General features: G+C 42.9%; 1 protein-coding gene across 10 annotated transcripts in view; it reads right to left on the bottom strand.

The window, feature by feature from the left end:
- Positions 1-16,777, bottom strand: part of OSBPL2 (oxysterol binding protein like 2) — a 30,694-nt gene extending 13,917 nt beyond the window's left edge. Inside the window, exons 1-7 of one of the 10 annotated variants that reach the window (XM_046902859.1) lie at positions 16,699-16,753; positions 16,059-16,159; positions 9,274-9,408; positions 8,704-8,820; positions 7,216-7,380; positions 901-1,048; positions 561-636 (exon numbers count right to left, since the gene is read on the bottom strand). In XM_046902859.1, coding sequence (XP_046758815.1) covers positions 561-636; positions 901-1,048; positions 7,216-7,252 — 261 coding nt within the window. In that variant the 5' untranslated portion in view covers positions 7,253-7,380; positions 8,704-8,820; positions 9,274-9,408; positions 16,059-16,159; positions 16,699-16,753. Of the gene's footprint in view, positions 1-560; positions 637-900; positions 1,049-3,210; positions 7,381-8,703; positions 8,821-9,273; positions 9,444-10,051; positions 12,270-14,455; positions 15,337-16,058; positions 16,160-16,698 lie in introns of those variants that run through there. The other 9 variants (XM_046902861.1, XM_025142206.3, XM_015296377.4 and 6 more) reach the window with 9 other exon arrangements.
- Between the last annotated feature and the right edge of the window lie 67 nt (positions 16,778-16,844).

Raw genomic sequence — 16,844 nt, 5'->3', positions numbered from 1 at the left:
AGCAGAGAATGCCATGAGACAGTTAACACAACAGTTTCTTCACACTGTCACAGGCAGTAGGGAAAGGTCACTCCTAGCTAACCTGATTTGATCAGGCAAATCGTTCTAGTAGATATGTCATTCATCCTAACCAAAGCAGTTTTGATGGTATGTTTCTCTCTCTTAGATGACATAAGCTAAGTTGGCAAAGCAACTCACTGACTCGTCTGTTGCATTCACTAAGTACTGTGCTGGCAGATCTAGAGTAGATATGAATGTCTAAAACCAACAACAAAAAAAAACCAACAACAAAGGAGAGAATGTTGTGTTAATCAAAGCATAATTAACTATATTGTTAATGACTTTAGCATAGCTCTTATAGGACAGTGTTAGAAACATCAACTCACGTACTCCAACAGCTAAAGTGAGTGAGGCAACAGAGTTGCAGTTTAAGATTATGATCCTTGCAGGAGAAATGCAAAATGCAGCAGGTATATTCTGTATGCAGGTTTTACACAATACAATGAATGAGTCAAAGTCAGAAAACTTAATATCAGCATATTTAATCTAGGCTAACTTACCAGGCCAATGCATTTTTTTAATATGCTCCACACACTAAAATCACTTCTAGAAAACATTGGGGCAGGTAAGGATGTCCTGTAATTGGAAAACAAACAGACAAACAAACAGCAATATATCTGTCACTATAAGCTCCTTAAGTAAAAATATATTTTAATTTACAGGTACCAAAGTACTCAATAAAGGAAACGAAGCATTAATTTCCACTTGACATTGGAAGCAGACAAGCGAAATGCTCAGTTTCAGAGAAATAACCTCTTCCTCAGTGAGAACAGTAATACCCCCAAAGATCATGAGCCAGCACAGTCATTTCTCATTTCCTACACAGTACTGTGCATTTACCTGTGTCTCTTAATTCCATTTTCTTGAATCTCTGTCTCTCCATTATGCTTTCCGGTCCTACTGCTTTGGTGTGGATCTAGATCAAGCATTTCTGCAACTTTATGATTTGCTTCTGAAAACTCTCCTGAAGAATTGTCAGAATCAAAGCCTGTATGGAAAAAACACACAAAGTAGTAACTTTCTTAAGAACCTTATTGTACCACAGAGCACCACTCACATTTTACAACTCATAACACAGCATAAGTGCACTTACACAGGGTTATTCTAAAAAGCATCAGAGTGAAGAACTATCAAGTGACCAAATTCCCAGGAGTATTTAGAGCTAAGTGTGGCATTAGAATCAGGCATTCTCATCTATTTCTTCATGCTGCTGAATATAAAACCAATTTAGAATCTTCCCAGCTCATCAATGGCTCTCCTAATCAAATTAGCTCCATTGTCTCTTCATTAGAGCTGTGGTGTGATTACAATAATTTTGTTTAGCTACGTAGTTTTCCTTAAAGACCTTAAAAAAATTAACTTAGCCTACTCACACTATCAGATACAGAGCAGTTAAGGGGGAAAAAATGCCCATTTCACAACCTAGTGGCCAACATCCGTATTACTCCAGCAACAGAAATATGGGATATCTAACTTTTTGCCACCCACACGTGCAAACTTCACACATAAGAACCCAAACACATCAGAACAAAGTCTTCAAGCTGCTGAACCTGCAGTGCTGAAGCACACAAAACATACAGGCGTCACTCCAGACAAAAACAATGGGATGACAGCATTAGGTCATACCTACTCCTCCATTGATCTCCCTGAAAAAACTAATGAAAGCCTACACTGTAAGAAAGGCTGCATGCAATTCAACCTCATCCTTTAAGAGATTAACATGAGATTAGGTAAGGATAACATCACCAAAAACGGAGCAGAACAGACTTCCTTTTTGGCTCTGCAGCCAGCAGAGCTACTTGGAGGAGCTTTGCAAACAAGATTTCAATACGTCTGAGGACAAACAGAAGCCTAGTAGTAGTTTGAACATTCCCTAGAAGTGTTAGAAAAACAAACTACTGGTGAGGGATAGGCCTAGAAAGGAGAAAAATGACAGAATATTTTGAGGGAGATGTTTTTTAAACTTGGAGATTAATGAAAGATTTTATTATTATTATTATTATTATTATTCCATTTATGTTTGTATTCCTTTCATTCCAGTTATCACAATCTAGGCAAGCACTTCTCTGTGCTGACAGTGACTATCACAACTAGGTGCAGCCAATGCTGAAGTCCAGCTGTGGATGCAGAAAGAATCCCAGATGTTACAAAGCATGTAAACACCCTAACAGAGTACAGGAATTAGTTTTGACAAAGATTATTTCAGTTTTAGAGCAAGTAAAACAATGATCTCCTGGCACTAACTTTGGTAAAAATGCAGATGTAAAGGGTGACATCGCATATTAAACCCTCTCCTACATTTTCATGTTACAAGCATGTAATTATAGAGCTATAATGACACCTTAGCAGGTCTCAGTACTTAACTGGAAAATACGATCGTTATATATGACCAGGTAATGGGAATGAAGATTAATCTGAAACATCTGCCTTTAAGAGAAAAGCAACACCTGTCTATCTTCAGTCAACCCACAACAGAAGAACAGCTGTCATTTTTAAATGGCATTTCTAATCTTGTATTAGCTTTTTTAGGAACCCATTATGGTACAAGGAGACGGAGAAAGCAAATACCGTAGAGTATAAGGAAATAACTCTGACTAATGAAGTGGGAAAAAACATATGGGCTTTCAGGCAAACGTGCCCTCAGCCACAAAGCTGATCAGGCACACACAGCATATGGAACATCATCACATTTAATGGGCATTCTGATGAGTTAAAACACCAGGCTTTCCACTATGCTTTCAATCTTCAGTAACAGCTGGCTCGTCTGCTACAAGCCCAAACAGAAGTTTTAAAAGCTGCTTCTCAATGAAATTCTAAATATTATAGCTTTGAGAAGAACTATCCAGATGATGTTCTTCACAGAGGAAATACTTACTTGGAATATTTACTGAAGTGCTCTCTTACAGTTTTACTAAATTTCAAGTCTTTCAAGCTGCCATTAAAGCCTTCAACTTGCAAAACTGAGTATCTGAGCTTCAATACAGGCCTGTTTTCATAATGAAATAAAGCTTCAAAAACTAACTTAAGCAAAAGTCCCATCTTCTACATGTCAAGGGTAAAACCAAGCTCTTAAAATCTTCAGTAATCAAAGTCAGATAAACTGGTTACCAATGCCAATCTATTTCAAGAACTTAAAGAAAAATGACTTGCCAGCAGCTCTAGTTTTCACAGTCCTCTCCTTCTCCATCCTGCAGATGAAACAAGTCCACTAAGCCATGTTACACATCCAGCTACGAGGGAGCAGAGTGGCACAGTACTGAGTACACTGTACACATGAAGACACAAGACTGCCCTTTCATACAGTCAGCACCTTCCTCAAATACTAATTAAGGTTTGTCACTCAAGACAGAAAGAGAATCAAAATAGCAAAGTGGTGAGAACCTTCATACCTAAAAGGGTTCCTTCAGAGTTGGGATAAAAATGCTTGTGTGTATAGTGAGTAAAATAAGAGGTCACTTTTCCTCAGTCAGAAATTACTATTTCTCCACTTTCCCAAACAAGTCAGTCTTCACACTACATGGCCGTACCATGCTGTTTCCAACAGGAGGCAGGCTGGGCTTTCACAACATCTGCAGCACTTCAATACTGGGGCACAATCTGCTGATTCAATCCAAACAGGATGAAAATATATACATTTGGCAGCAGGTACCTCACTTGCTCCTCCCCAGGAGGAAGCAGCAGTTTACAGCGAACAAGAGCCAAGCAGTAGGAACGGAAGGGCAACCTGCTCTCAAATACACTGCACCAGATTAACCTCACCAACACTGAACAGGCTTCCATGGAACTGCAGGTTAATATGTAAAAAAGTAAAACAAAAGCTACGCAAGCTTGTCAAAAATAAATTATTACCCCATAACCAACTTACTGCACTAAGCATCTTGTTCTGTGCCAATCCCTTCCACAAACCACTTTGGCAAAAAGATACCTGACAGAATTAATGAAAGATAAGGTCTGACACAACAAAAGTCAACAGCACAGCCTTTAACAAATTCAAAATGAAATTAATAATCCCAAGGTGATGAGGGCCAGAGCGAAATGATCAAAGTGCTGCCATAAGATTTTGAAGAATGTGAATTCATCAATGAATTTACCAGGTTTCCTGATCCAGACTCAGAGAAGTATTCCTCCTGTATTTGAGAAAAATCAAACGCTGAGCTGCCAAGAAATGACAGACATCACACACAACATCTCTGAGATGCTCACACTAAGTACTCAGTCCCAAAGTAAGGATGTCATGTGTCCAACTAATCAGCAATGACAATCACCTCTGAACACAAAGCAGCTTCACTCTGGAAACTCTTCACCAGCCAACTGACTCACCAGCTACACAGCACAGTGCATCCATGGACATTTACAGGTGTACTCATCATCAAACATCATTGGGACAAACCACCTGCCAGGATGATGACTCCCAACCACACCGCATGCAATGCCATCACATGAAGATGACTTCTGGATGTGATGGGGACAGTGTCAGAAGCAGGAAACTTCTTAACCTAAGAGATTAAATCCATCACAACAAAACCCAGGGGTCCACAGGGCAGATGTCTACTTGAGAAGTGGATGTTATCAAGTAATAACTACAGAAATGTTGAGGCCTTCTCAAGGAGTGAACTCACGTTTTAAAAGGGAGAACACATTACCTAGGCTAAGATTGCTGCAGAATTCTAAAGCACAACTTCCCATGGAGTTTCACTGCCCTGCTAAGCCTGGTTTGCTATTTGTAGGGCAGAAACAACAGCATCCAAATTACTAAAATCAGGGAAGCTGTGGGAACACACTGCAACTTCCACCGAGGAACGCAGAGCCCAGGACGACTGGGGAAGCAAGTGGAGAAAGGCATGGGGTACACACTGTTTTCATTTCATTCAGCATGGAAATTCATTTTCATTCAGCATGGAAATGAAACACAGCTGGAGAATGAGCTTGTTCCTGGTAGCCACATCCCAGTCACAGACTTAAGGGAAAACCAGCACATGTCTCAAGTTGGCTTCTGCCCATCTACAGCTCTGACTTAAAGAATGGAGAGTATGCTCAGAAAGAACAAGCTGAGGAGTCTGCCAAGGGCATTTTGCTTTTTTAGTCAAAATTTGGAACCTAAAATCCTGAAGTTCTTAATGTGGAATGCAAAAGCTTACTGTGACTCAGAAAGGACCTCAATTCTGAGCTTAATCTCCTGGGGATACTGAGTGTACACCTAGCTGCTACAGGCACCAGCAGAAGAATGCAGACAGACCTATTAATAGTTGTTCTTAGCATCACATTTATGTATGACCTGAAGAAGTCACAGATACAAAGAACAAGGTCTAGACTTTACTAGGTGTGTGCAAGTAATCCAACAAATGGACAGTAAGGTCTAAAGCATCTAGCTGGAAGATCTTTGTATCTATACCTATCTTTATAGGTAGTCTTAAGGGAGAAAGACTCTGAAACAAACTTATCCAGACTGAGCACTCCAGTTAAGCCAAATACCTGTGGGGTATGCTGCAGGGCAACACATAAGGGAACAAAGTTCAACCACATTTAGCTTCTGGAGCGCCTGCTGCAGACATAAGACTGTCCATCAGAAGAGGGCCGTGCTAAGAGCACACAGAGACATCTCATCTTTTGCTTGGAAGCTTCTCTCCTCCCATTACACACCTCCTCATGGAAGACAAAGTTTAGGACAGGACAAGGAGTACTCTCACATGGATGTACAGCATCCCACTTGTGAGCAGAGCCAGCAGACTGCAAGGCACAAGCATATCTGATGTGCAATAACTTTGAAGCCATTACTTCCTGGAGCATTTGTAGGGCAAATCAACCTTTTAGGGTTCAAGAAAGGAAAATCTAACTACTCGAACAAAGAAGACACAAACTCTGTGAGCTGTGTATTTCTCCAGTCAGAGACAAAGGAATACACCAACACTGAAGCTGTAAGACAGACCTCATGCTTAGATGTGCATTTCTGTTCACCTTTTCAAATTGGAGAATTCCTGGCTCATTCACAACAGTAGTCCTAAGCTCCTGGAACTATAAGATTACCAAGGATGAACCCAAAAAATTCACTGCATTCTCAGGATTTTTATGTATTTTTTACAGTAAAGACTTTGATTTACAGAGTAATTTGGAGTACCAGTGCCTATCAGTTCTAACCAGCAAGGACACAATCCAGATTTCCTTCTCCCTGACACAACTGTGACAAGTCCTATACAGTCTGCTATTGGTCACACTGCTTCAACCAGCTCTGTTTATTCCTCACAGGAATCTCCAACCAAACATGTCCAGGTCCACCTCACCCACTTGCATCTACCACACCACTTCCATTCTTTGGCTTTCATGATTGCCATCATTCTCTTTCATTCCCTTGATTTCACATCAAGTACTCTACACTCACCATTGCCAGTATTTCTCATTTCACCTCAATTACAGAATTTCTAAGGAGACATTTACATGGAAAACTCTTAACTGCTTTGGTATTTTTGAAATGATTTTTTATTTTGTTTTTGCCTTTTTTTTAAAATTAAAATACTTAAAGTATTTCATTTCATCACTAAAACCATGTAAGGATCTTACAAGTAATCATTCATCCTTATTACTTCAGAGAACAGCATTATTTGATGCACTGCTCCAGAGCAATGCAATTCCTGTTTGCTCTTCTAGAAACAGCACTGGGTTGCAAAGCCCTTCAGCTCCCTATCCTGAAAGCATGCTTTTAGAGCAATTTGTACAGATGCAGAGAAATATTTCTCTATTTCAATTATTTGGAATAAGTTTTCCATTAAAATAAATAGAATGCGAGTGAAAATAACTTACAGAAGATATTTTCACCTTTCATAGGGCCTTAAAAGCATTACTTCTCAAGCTGTTATAAAATTACCTGTATTTCATGGAAAAATGAAAGCAAGACTCTGGCCCTAAAGAACTACTATGGTGGTAAAATAATAGCCAGCACTGAGGTTTAAAAAATAAAAGTAATATTAAATAAATACATACTTCCAAGGTCAAGCCCAAACCTTTCTTCTTTTCAGAACTCAGTACTACAAGTTTCACAAGAAGCACTTTTTCTTTTTTATTCCTTAACGGTAATACATTACTTGTACCTTAAAGCACACAATGCAGTTCAGAGCTTCCTTTTAATCCTGTCCTCCTTTTTAGCACTGTGCCCCCACTCACCCGTAACGGCATCATAGAACTCTTCTTCACTATTCATCCTTCAGCGTGAAATCTCTGTACAGCCAGTTCAGCTTCCTCTAATGCATCGTTCAACTTGATTTAGAGCTTAAGTGTCCGTATGCTTTTGAAGTCTTCTTTTGCAAACACCCAGCCACTTCAGATGATCTATTTGACAAGACAGGGAAGAAGAATTAGCAACTTCCATACTTCTTGCAAGCACAGACACACACACTTGACAAATACTCATCTTCCTATGTCTTCCCATGACAAAAGAAAGCGTTGGATTCTTGCATTCATGAAACAGTCACTATGATTCTGAAGTCCTTCTGAAGATCAGTCCTACCTACTACAAGAACAACCAACGTACTATGCCACATTTGTTCTCTCTCTATAAAAACATGATGTACACTATTGTAAAATATACTCTACTTATTGCAAGCTACATTTCAGACAAGCACAGCGAGAAGGAGAAGAAAGAAAAAGAGCTGGCAAAACAGAAATCCCTTCTCAGCCAAAAGATAAACCTCACTGCATTCTTAAACAAGAAAGCAGGGAACAAGTAAAAGAACTTTACCTCATTGTTGCATAAAAATGTAGGGCCTCGCTGCACATCATGCACTCAGTGACTACTAGGTAATTCAGTTCTGTCAGGCTATTGCTATGAACATTTGAACACACAACAGGAGGTTGTTCTCTCTAGATAGAAAGTGTAAAGAAACAGAACTTTTTCTCACTAAAGCCAAGCACGCTACAAATCACTTACAGATTTATGAAGCATTCCAGCTCTGCTTTATGGACAGACTACATTAGATTTATTCCAGATGGTTGGCAATGGTGTAATGTAAACATTTTGCTTCACCCATCTTTAGTCGAAGCAGAATAATCAGAACATTTTGATTCCACTCTTGCAAAAGCTCACCAGGTACCAGTGCTGAGCCAGGCACACAGCAATGCTACCAGCTCCCCCAAAACAACCTCAATGTGTCAGCCTCAATTTTTTTTCTGATCCTTGAAGATCCCACTGCTTTTGTGAGAGTGGCTTTTCCAGAGTAATTATAACTTGCACAGTTCCATTCCAATTAAGGGAAACAAAGCCAGAAGCACACTCTATTCCTAGTAGAGGAGCTTGCCATGTTTAGAGCCAGCTCCCTCTCTCCTCTCTGCAAGACACCGAATTGCACGATGCCCCCTGAACTTCAACTCTTTTCACCTCACTGCTCAGCACAAAGCTATGTGAATGCCTCACACACTGTCCTTCCAACTCTCCGTTCAGAAGGAGGAGCTGAAATAGCCTATTTTACAGCTTGTCACAGTTAATGAACACAGTGCTTATCTTTAAGCATCATGCCTCTCAATGCCAGGTACCTGACTGTCACCTTTGCCTTAGGAATAACGTATTTCACCCACCACCACAAGATTTTAGATCAATCTCCGCTTCATTAACATCTCAGCTTTCACATAATCTTCAGCAGCTTTTCAAGTCCTCACCTCCATAAGGACAGAACTTCACACAGCTGCTTCTTTTGCCTGTTGCTACACTGCTGTTGCAATTGCTTTCAGCTGAACACAGTTTCCTTCCCTTTTCCTGGTGCTCCAGTCACAGACCTTTAAAGCAAGAAAGCTGAAGAAGGCTTATCAGCAACAGATTTCTGACTCAGATTAGTCAGACTGCCTTGCTCTCACAGGGAAGGATGCAAGAGCTCAAAATACTGACACACTACAGACAGGGATGAATGAAGACTTCCAGTGTAAGGCTACCAGCAAGTGCTTGGCTTGCAGAAGGGAAAGGAGCAGCAGCTTCACTTCAAAAAGATGCAGTGCAGGCTGCTGGCAGAGAACCAGAGAAAGGCAGAAACCCTTTAGTAACTGGCTCAAAAGCAGCAGCTAGCCCAGATTTTTGGGTGAACTAAACAGGATGCTATGCTTCTTCTCTAAACAGCAGCAGAATTAATTACATTGCTTCTAAATGCCTACTTCTAACACAAAATGTAATGCCACAGCTCACAGCAGACAGGCAGAGGAAGCTGTGCTCAGCCCCAGTGCACAGCTGGCTGTTACCTGGCCCAGCAGAAGGCAGGCGCTGACTGCAGGAGATGCTCACACTGAAGCTGCAGAGTCCCTGTGAGCTTTCCAGCCCCACCAGTGAAGTATCTCTTCCAGGTCTCCAGCTCTAATCATATCTCTGATGAAAACCTGTTCTTGAGGAAGCAACTGTGTACACTTTTCAGCTTGGGAGGGAGGAGAAGAGGGAAAGCACTAGTTTTCTTAGGATTCAACTGCCTGCAAGTGTTGCACCCTTCTAGAAAACCAGCAGCCAGTATTTTCAGAAAGAGATGTGCATGTGCCCAGCATGCAGTTGTCTCATGACAAGCACTACAATTCCTGAATTTTCTCCACACACTCCCACATCTCCCATCTTTATGTCCAGCCCTTGCTTTTTATCCAAGCTCTGGCAGCAGGACTATCCTACCACTGCATACTGCTCATGCAGCAGGATTCTGTCCCGAAGGAGTTCTACCCACCTGCAACATACACAAACCAGCTGCCGACCCACCCCTGTTTAATTAGCACACCAAGAGCACACTCCCCCTATCCAAACACGTCCTGGCAGGAATGCCAGCCTGCCACAGTCCTCTAGAAGAGGCACTAATAAATAAGAACTCTGACTTATTGATAATAAGGGCACTGACTACAAAGCCAATGAAGCTGTTCCATGAAAACCACCACCAAATACAAATGTGGTGACTGCAGGGAAAGACCTGAGTGAACCAGAAGCCCACTTTACATTCTGTCCTTGTGATATGTACCTCACACCACACCCTGAGCTGATCCCTACCTGAGAATGAGGGTTTGGTCATACACTGTAAGTCACAGACAAGTACTGCAGCTATCACCTAAAGAACAAAATATTCATGGAAGTCACTTTAAGTAACAGTCACAAGTTGTTTTAAGGCGTTAGGAGAATTTTTAAAAGGATAAAGTGATGTATTTTGCACCAGAGTCACACTAGGAATAACTTAATGCTCATATTACTTCCTTTAAATTCAGTTCTTAGCAGAGGTCAACATGAATTTGCACACACATGAACACAGCATGGCATCAGCATTTCGCTCTCGCGAGCCAAAAAGCAAGGATTGCTAAAAGCAACAGTGAAGAGTTACTCTCAACCAAGCTGAAGTGCCAGAAGACAAAAACATCCTGTTTGCTTCATGTTCAGCATTTGTAATCTGTATTTCCTCCACACTGCTCATTTCCACACCAGCAACTGCAGTTAGCAGCTTCCATCCAAACTGCAGCTGAGCTGTTCAAGGAAAGGTGCCACACTCCTGCATAATGTAAGAATGGAAGGAGACCCACGGGGGCTTAGGTCTAATTCCAATCCCAGAAAATCTTTCATAAAGCATAACCATCACATCCACCCTGTTAGTACTGAAGCACAGATGAAATACAAAGTGTGTGCATATATATGAAACCAGAGGTGTGAAACTCAGGGCCAGGTGAGATGCACTGCCTGCTCTCTGCTATTTGCATGCTCCAAACCTACACTCCAGGGAAGGGAAAAAAAAGCAACCAACCAAAAACCAACAGCCCCACCAGTGACTGTCTCGCTAAGATCTAAGATTCTGATCCTAACCACTCATACACAGATTAAGAACAACAACAACAAAAAGCACAACAAAATACCAGGACCTGTCCAAAAATAAACCTGCAAGAGCTAAACATGGCATCGCTGTGATTTTGCTAATTTCACAGAACTAGTTACTCCATACTAACTCGTTCTTCTAGGTTAGTCTTCCACAAAGCCCCTGCTGGTTGACCAGGAGTTACTCCTCCTTAAAGAAACATTTACATTGCTGTAGGAAGGTGAGCTTCCACTGCTGGAGCAGCTCATGCTGCTGGAATGCGGCTCAGCAAGCACGAGGCTGCCTGGTGCAGGGCTGCACCTACGTTGTCCTGCTCCTCCTGGCCTGACACTGAAGTCTCACATCCTGCAGCGCTCCTGGAAAGCAAATGTGTTGTTGACACCATTCTGCTTCCTTTACAAATCCTGCTTTTTCTCTCCAGTAGCACACGTTTAACACTGAGAGCAGCACAGCACCAGGACGCAGCCATCACCCAGCCACCCAGTCCACCACCAGAGCCAGGAGTGCTTAAGCAAAACCACATATGGAAACAGCAAGCAGTTCTGAAAGCAAACCGAGGTTGGGCAGCATGAGCAGGCTGGGCGTCGGGAGTTCAGCCTGCTGGCATTAGAGTGCCACCAAAGAATTAATGAAGCAGCACATTCATGAGTTTTCTTTCACATGTCCAGCAAGGTTTTGCTGGATGTGTGCTTCCATAGCAAATTTTAAAACAAATTAAGTTTATTAACTTGAAAGGAGAATACTTGTAAGCAATATAGGGGAAAAAAAAGTTAAAAAAGAGTGAAAAAGGAGAAAATCAAGCAAGGCTTTCATCACAAAAAATAATGACAATTTTCTATCAAGTCTCACAATAAAAATACCACACAAATACTGCCAGAGAGGTGGAACAGAAAGGGCAAAAACCTGCGAGCTCTGAAAGGACCCTCTGTTATCAGATGCGTGCATGTCTTTAATGGACAGAAGCTCAACTGAACAGAAACCAGCTTGGTCAGAATGTAAAGTCAGCTTGGTACAGAGGAAAATTAATCCCATGGCCTGCTTAATGCACCTAACAACAAATGTAAATAAAAAGCAGTGTTTCCATTAGTGCATCTCCTGGGCAGCTTCTGTCCAGAAACAGGCTGCTGAGGAACCACTGCCAGATCAAATACATACAGCCCTCATACCGACGCTACAAACGAACAAACAAACAAGCTCCCAACCCTCTTAAAACATGACTGGTGAAGTAAGAGCCGAGCCCACCTCTTCTCAAGTTGCCGGCTGAAATAAAACATAGCTGCTGTACTTCAAGGGACAGAAATAAATAGCTTGAACCAGAAGATAAATATTCATGCGCTTTTGCTCCGTATATATCTCCTGAAAGCATCAGACTGCAGTGTTTCATCTCTGAATGAAAGCTTCAGCAAGGATGAATCTTAATTGACTCATGAAATTAGGTTACCGACAACAGTGGATCTAAAACATCTACAAAAAATTGCCAAGAAGTCGTTTTAATTGGCAATTTAGATGCCTGCTGTAATTATTATGCACTTGAAATCTCTTCAACCAGCAAACAGCTACACAGATGGTGCAATCCAGAAGTGGATTTTATTTACCAAGCTAGAATTGTTTTTTACTTCAATGTAATGCAACGGCACCTTCCAGCAAGGTGTCCTGGCCTAGTGAGACTCGCTCAGCATCCCTGCTAAGAGGAGGGCAGCTTGCTCCTCAGCTCTGCAACACTGAGCAGAGGGGCTAGGGCTGAGGGAAAGCCTGGCCTGCTGCCACCGAACAGCTCCTTTGCAGACTGCAGCTATCCCCAGTGTGGGCCTTAGTGCAGCTGGGAGCTATTAAATGCCCCGAGGACAGATGTGTACCTGCACCAGCTCTGATGGGATGGAGCTCATTTTGTTCCTAGCAACCTTTATTGTGCTATGGTTTGGATCTGCTACTGGAATCTCCCTCCTGCAACACCTGCAGTTAGACAAGAGGCTGGGAAGGAACACTGCTAACCCAAATTAATTCCGTGCTCAGCTTTAATAAGGAATCCACCTTGCTATCTGCTTGGCGACATTAACCCTTTTAGATAACAAGAAGGTTGTACAGCACTCAGAACTACGTTCAAGACAAAATAAAGCAGTGTGTATACAGTTATTTGTACCTCTAAATATAGATAACATATTTCTTCTACCATTAAGCATCTCTCAACAGCTTTACTGATGTTCTGCAAAGCCTATGGGAAGAAGCTCTGCTCTAACAAACCTAGCAAACAAGCATGCTGCTGGACTGTTACATAGGGGTTGGTGAGCTAAGCCCCCAGTAGTCTTAATGCATTCAAGTTTTTTAATTGGGAGTTATTAAAAAGGATTCTTGTTCTCACTTGGTCGCACTGGCGCACTGCAGGGAGCAGAGCCCCTCACGGCCAGAGCACACACACATCCCAGGATTCACACGCTTGCCTTCGTTACGCTTTCATACTATAATGAGTTCTGATCTATCACTAGTACCAAAGCAGCGTGCTATACTAGCAGATTCTTTTGGAAGCCCTAAAAACCAACTTAAGAGGATGGCAGTGAGCATGTAACGAAGTTACCAGTCCACGAGCATGCACATCCTTCTGCAACACCTCAAAGCTTCACAACATCCCAGCAGCCCTTATCTAAAGCTGACCAGCAGAGCAGAGAAACTGCACTGGGACAGGAACCCCACAGCTCCAGGTTCACACTAAACCCGATGCTAAGCGGGGATGTACACATCCAGCAGTTTGGGACCATAAGACCAAGAGGGCCGAGATTCAAAGGTTCAGATGCAGTTCTGCAGCTGCAGGAATAATTTGTCTCCTGTGCACACTCCTGTCAGATTTATAGATAATCACAGAAAGAAAACACTATCCAGCCCCCTGCATTTTCTGAATGGAGGGCAGCTGTAATTCACTGAAAATCTGTCTGATTCAATTATGTGCATAATAAGATGTACTGACAGAATCTGACGGATCTGTCTAGACAAGCAAATGAATTTCTAATTGTAACTGCATATATTAAAAAAAGCAAATTTAAGCAAGCTTAGTCTATTCTTATATCTTATCGATCCTGAAAATTAAGACGTTATCTTTGTGCACTGAGTCAACAATACGTTTGAGAAGAGTATAACCGAAAGCAGTGGAAGTCACATTTGACACATTCTAATTGCTTGCTACTGCCATGCACGGAGGCTTTAAGACTGCAAAGTAAATAATTACATCATCATTCACTCTTTTGCACAGTACACTGTTAGGAAATAGAGGTCTGAGACCAAGTATTTTTAATTCCAGATCACACAGCAGTCTATTCCATACACTAAAAAAACAAATGAATCCATATCACATGTAAACTCTATTTTTTGCAACAGGAAGCATATAAGCATCCCTTATCTTTCAAAGCAGCAGATAAACAGTGCCCAATTTCCTACGGGTCTCACTTCCCCATTTATTCAGCTAGATGATGCCTCTGTGAGCAGTCACATTCAAATTCAGCTAAAACATTCACACTAAAAAATTCCATATTTAACACACATTCTTTGTGGGCTTCATTTTCTTCCCCCCCAAAAAATCTTAGATATTTCACAGAAAACAGACTAACCAGGAAGCATTTAAGAACATCATGTTCACGACAAGGACAGACAGTTCTTTTCAGGTGTCTCTGTGACTCAAGCGACAGTATTTGATGCTGAGTGAAGGACCACAAGAAAGCCAACTTGCAAATGGGAGTCCTGGTTACCAAGCAGTCTGATGCAACATCACACTGTCTGAGAATATGTTATTTCAAATACCAAAGATAATGAATTATCTGCTTAAAAAAAAAAAAAAGTCAGTGTACTTGCATGTGAATCTCACTTTTAAACAAAAAGAACTGCCTGGTTGGCACTGCAAATAGTTCTTTAAATATACAGTCTTATCAAAGCAGAAAAGCCTGCTGGTCTGTTTTCCAGCCAACACGAAAATAACAGAAAGCTAAGCCTTCCACCTTTGTTCTAGGTCAGCATGTGTGAAGTTCACACAGTAGAATTCACAAGAAGAAAGGCTCAAAGCATTAACAGTTTCAATCATAAGATCTGTCAGCTTAAGCAGGAGCGTATCATAGAAATCCCTAACACTTTTAAAGCTGATTTAAAGAAAACACCCAACAGTGAAAATTACCCTCCACAAGCAGTTACCAAATCAAAACACTTACACAGATGTTAGCAAACAACTACTTGTACCACACTCAATTTTCTTGTTTTCCAGCATCACTGAAGCCCTTAACCCATGTAGTCTTCAAGTACTTCCAGGCACAGTGAAGTTATTTAATCATCATTTTCTCTCTTGAACTTTTGTCTCCTGCTTGCGATGTTATACTGACATGGCCAAAGAGTTTGTTTTGGAAAAAAAAGCATGTTTATTCCTGGACAGCAGATGTCTCAGTGTTTCCCTCGGAGCACTCCCTGACGTTACGAGTTCACTAAGAGGTACAGTTGGTTCAGCAAAGCAACATCAAGAACTGCTCCCGATCTCACCCCAGACTGCCTTCAACTTTCTGTCACGTGGCCATCTGCACGACTCGACAAGTATTTTAAGAAAAGCTGTGTTTACAGTAACTGAAACCCAGGGGATTACTGAGGGATAAATCTCTGCTCGGAACGTCTTGCTTCCGTGCTAGTTTAGCCAGTTCTCCTGCTTCCAACCCACAGTGCAGGGCTGTAGGTTTGGAAGTTACGCAAGTCACTGCTTCCAGAAATTGCCCTGAGGTTTTAGGAGTTTCAAAGCATACTTTGGACATAGAGTTCGTACGGCCATTTATCCATAGTTGTACACTACTATCAATGTGACCGCAGGGTTACTGAATTTTTGAAGGATAAGTTGGAACTGAATGGAATCAACTCAAAAAAAAAGACCATAAGAGAAATAGCGTGGTGCTGCTAACTCACACTGCAGATCATGTCTCTTTCTTTTTGAAAGCTTATGTGAATGCCACATATTTTAATTGAGAAAATTCATGGTAAATGAAGATTTCTGCTTGCATTGCACATACTTTGGTGGTGGGAAACGCAAGACTATGGCCGACAAAAGCCAGAGGGTGATTTCAAACACAGGTTCTGGCCTGCAAGTGGAGCAGAGCTGCTTCAGAAAGGAGCTCTGAGTCCAAATACACAGATGGCACAACATCACTCACACCCAAATCAAACCAACGGCAACGTAACGTATACCTTTGTCACCATGCAGAAGTTCTGGTGGCATGTTATTTAAAGAGAGGCCTTTTCTCCGTCTGTTTTCCTCATCTTGCTCTCTCGTCTCCCCCTCAGGAGCTCTGTAAGAGAAACACGGAGCGGGGATCTGCAGCACAGAACTCCAGCAAAGCTCCCGCTGCGTCGGACGGCCTCTGGGGCTCCCGGACCGCACCGAGGCCGAGCCCAGAGCTCCCACCCTGGGAACGGAGCCGCAGGGCCCTGCGCTACCCGGATCGGAAAGCCACGGACAAAGCGGCGGGCAGCGCTCCCCGCGCAGGGGCTGAGCCCGGCTGGGCGCTGCCCTTCAGCCCCTTCCCCGCCGCGGCTCGGGACAGCCGAGCTCCGCCAGCTTTGCTTAAACCAAAAATAACGAAGGTGCTGTCACCGCTCCTGCCGGCTGCACGGCCCGCGGCTTCGTGACGAGGAAGGCGGGGCGGGCTGTCCGCGCTCCCTCAGTCCGCGGCCTCCACTCCCCGCGGACAGGACAGCCCCGGGCCGGGCTGACAGCCCCGCACAGCCCTCCAGGGCGGCCGGTACGACTCGAGGGCGGAAAGGCCCACGGGAGGGAGGTGTGGGGCCGCGGAGGGGCGCCGGGCCCGGGGCAGGCCGCCGGCATTACCTGGCACCGCGCGCCCGCGACGGCCCCACCGCTGCACCCCCCGCTCCGTACCGCTGACACCCAGGCGGAAGTGCGGCCCTCGCAGCGGCGGAGTGACGAAGCGCTCCGCCAATCGCGACGCGAGGCTGCGCCCCGCCGGAGGCGGA

This window comes from Gallus gallus, chromosome 20 (genome assembly GCF_016699485.2).
Source record: "Gallus gallus isolate bGalGal1 chromosome 20, bGalGal1.mat.broiler.GRCg7b, whole genome shotgun sequence".
Lineage (NCBI taxonomy): Eukaryota > Metazoa > Chordata > Aves > Galliformes > Phasianidae > Gallus > Gallus gallus.
This window is presented reverse-complemented; position numbering and strand designations above follow the sequence as displayed.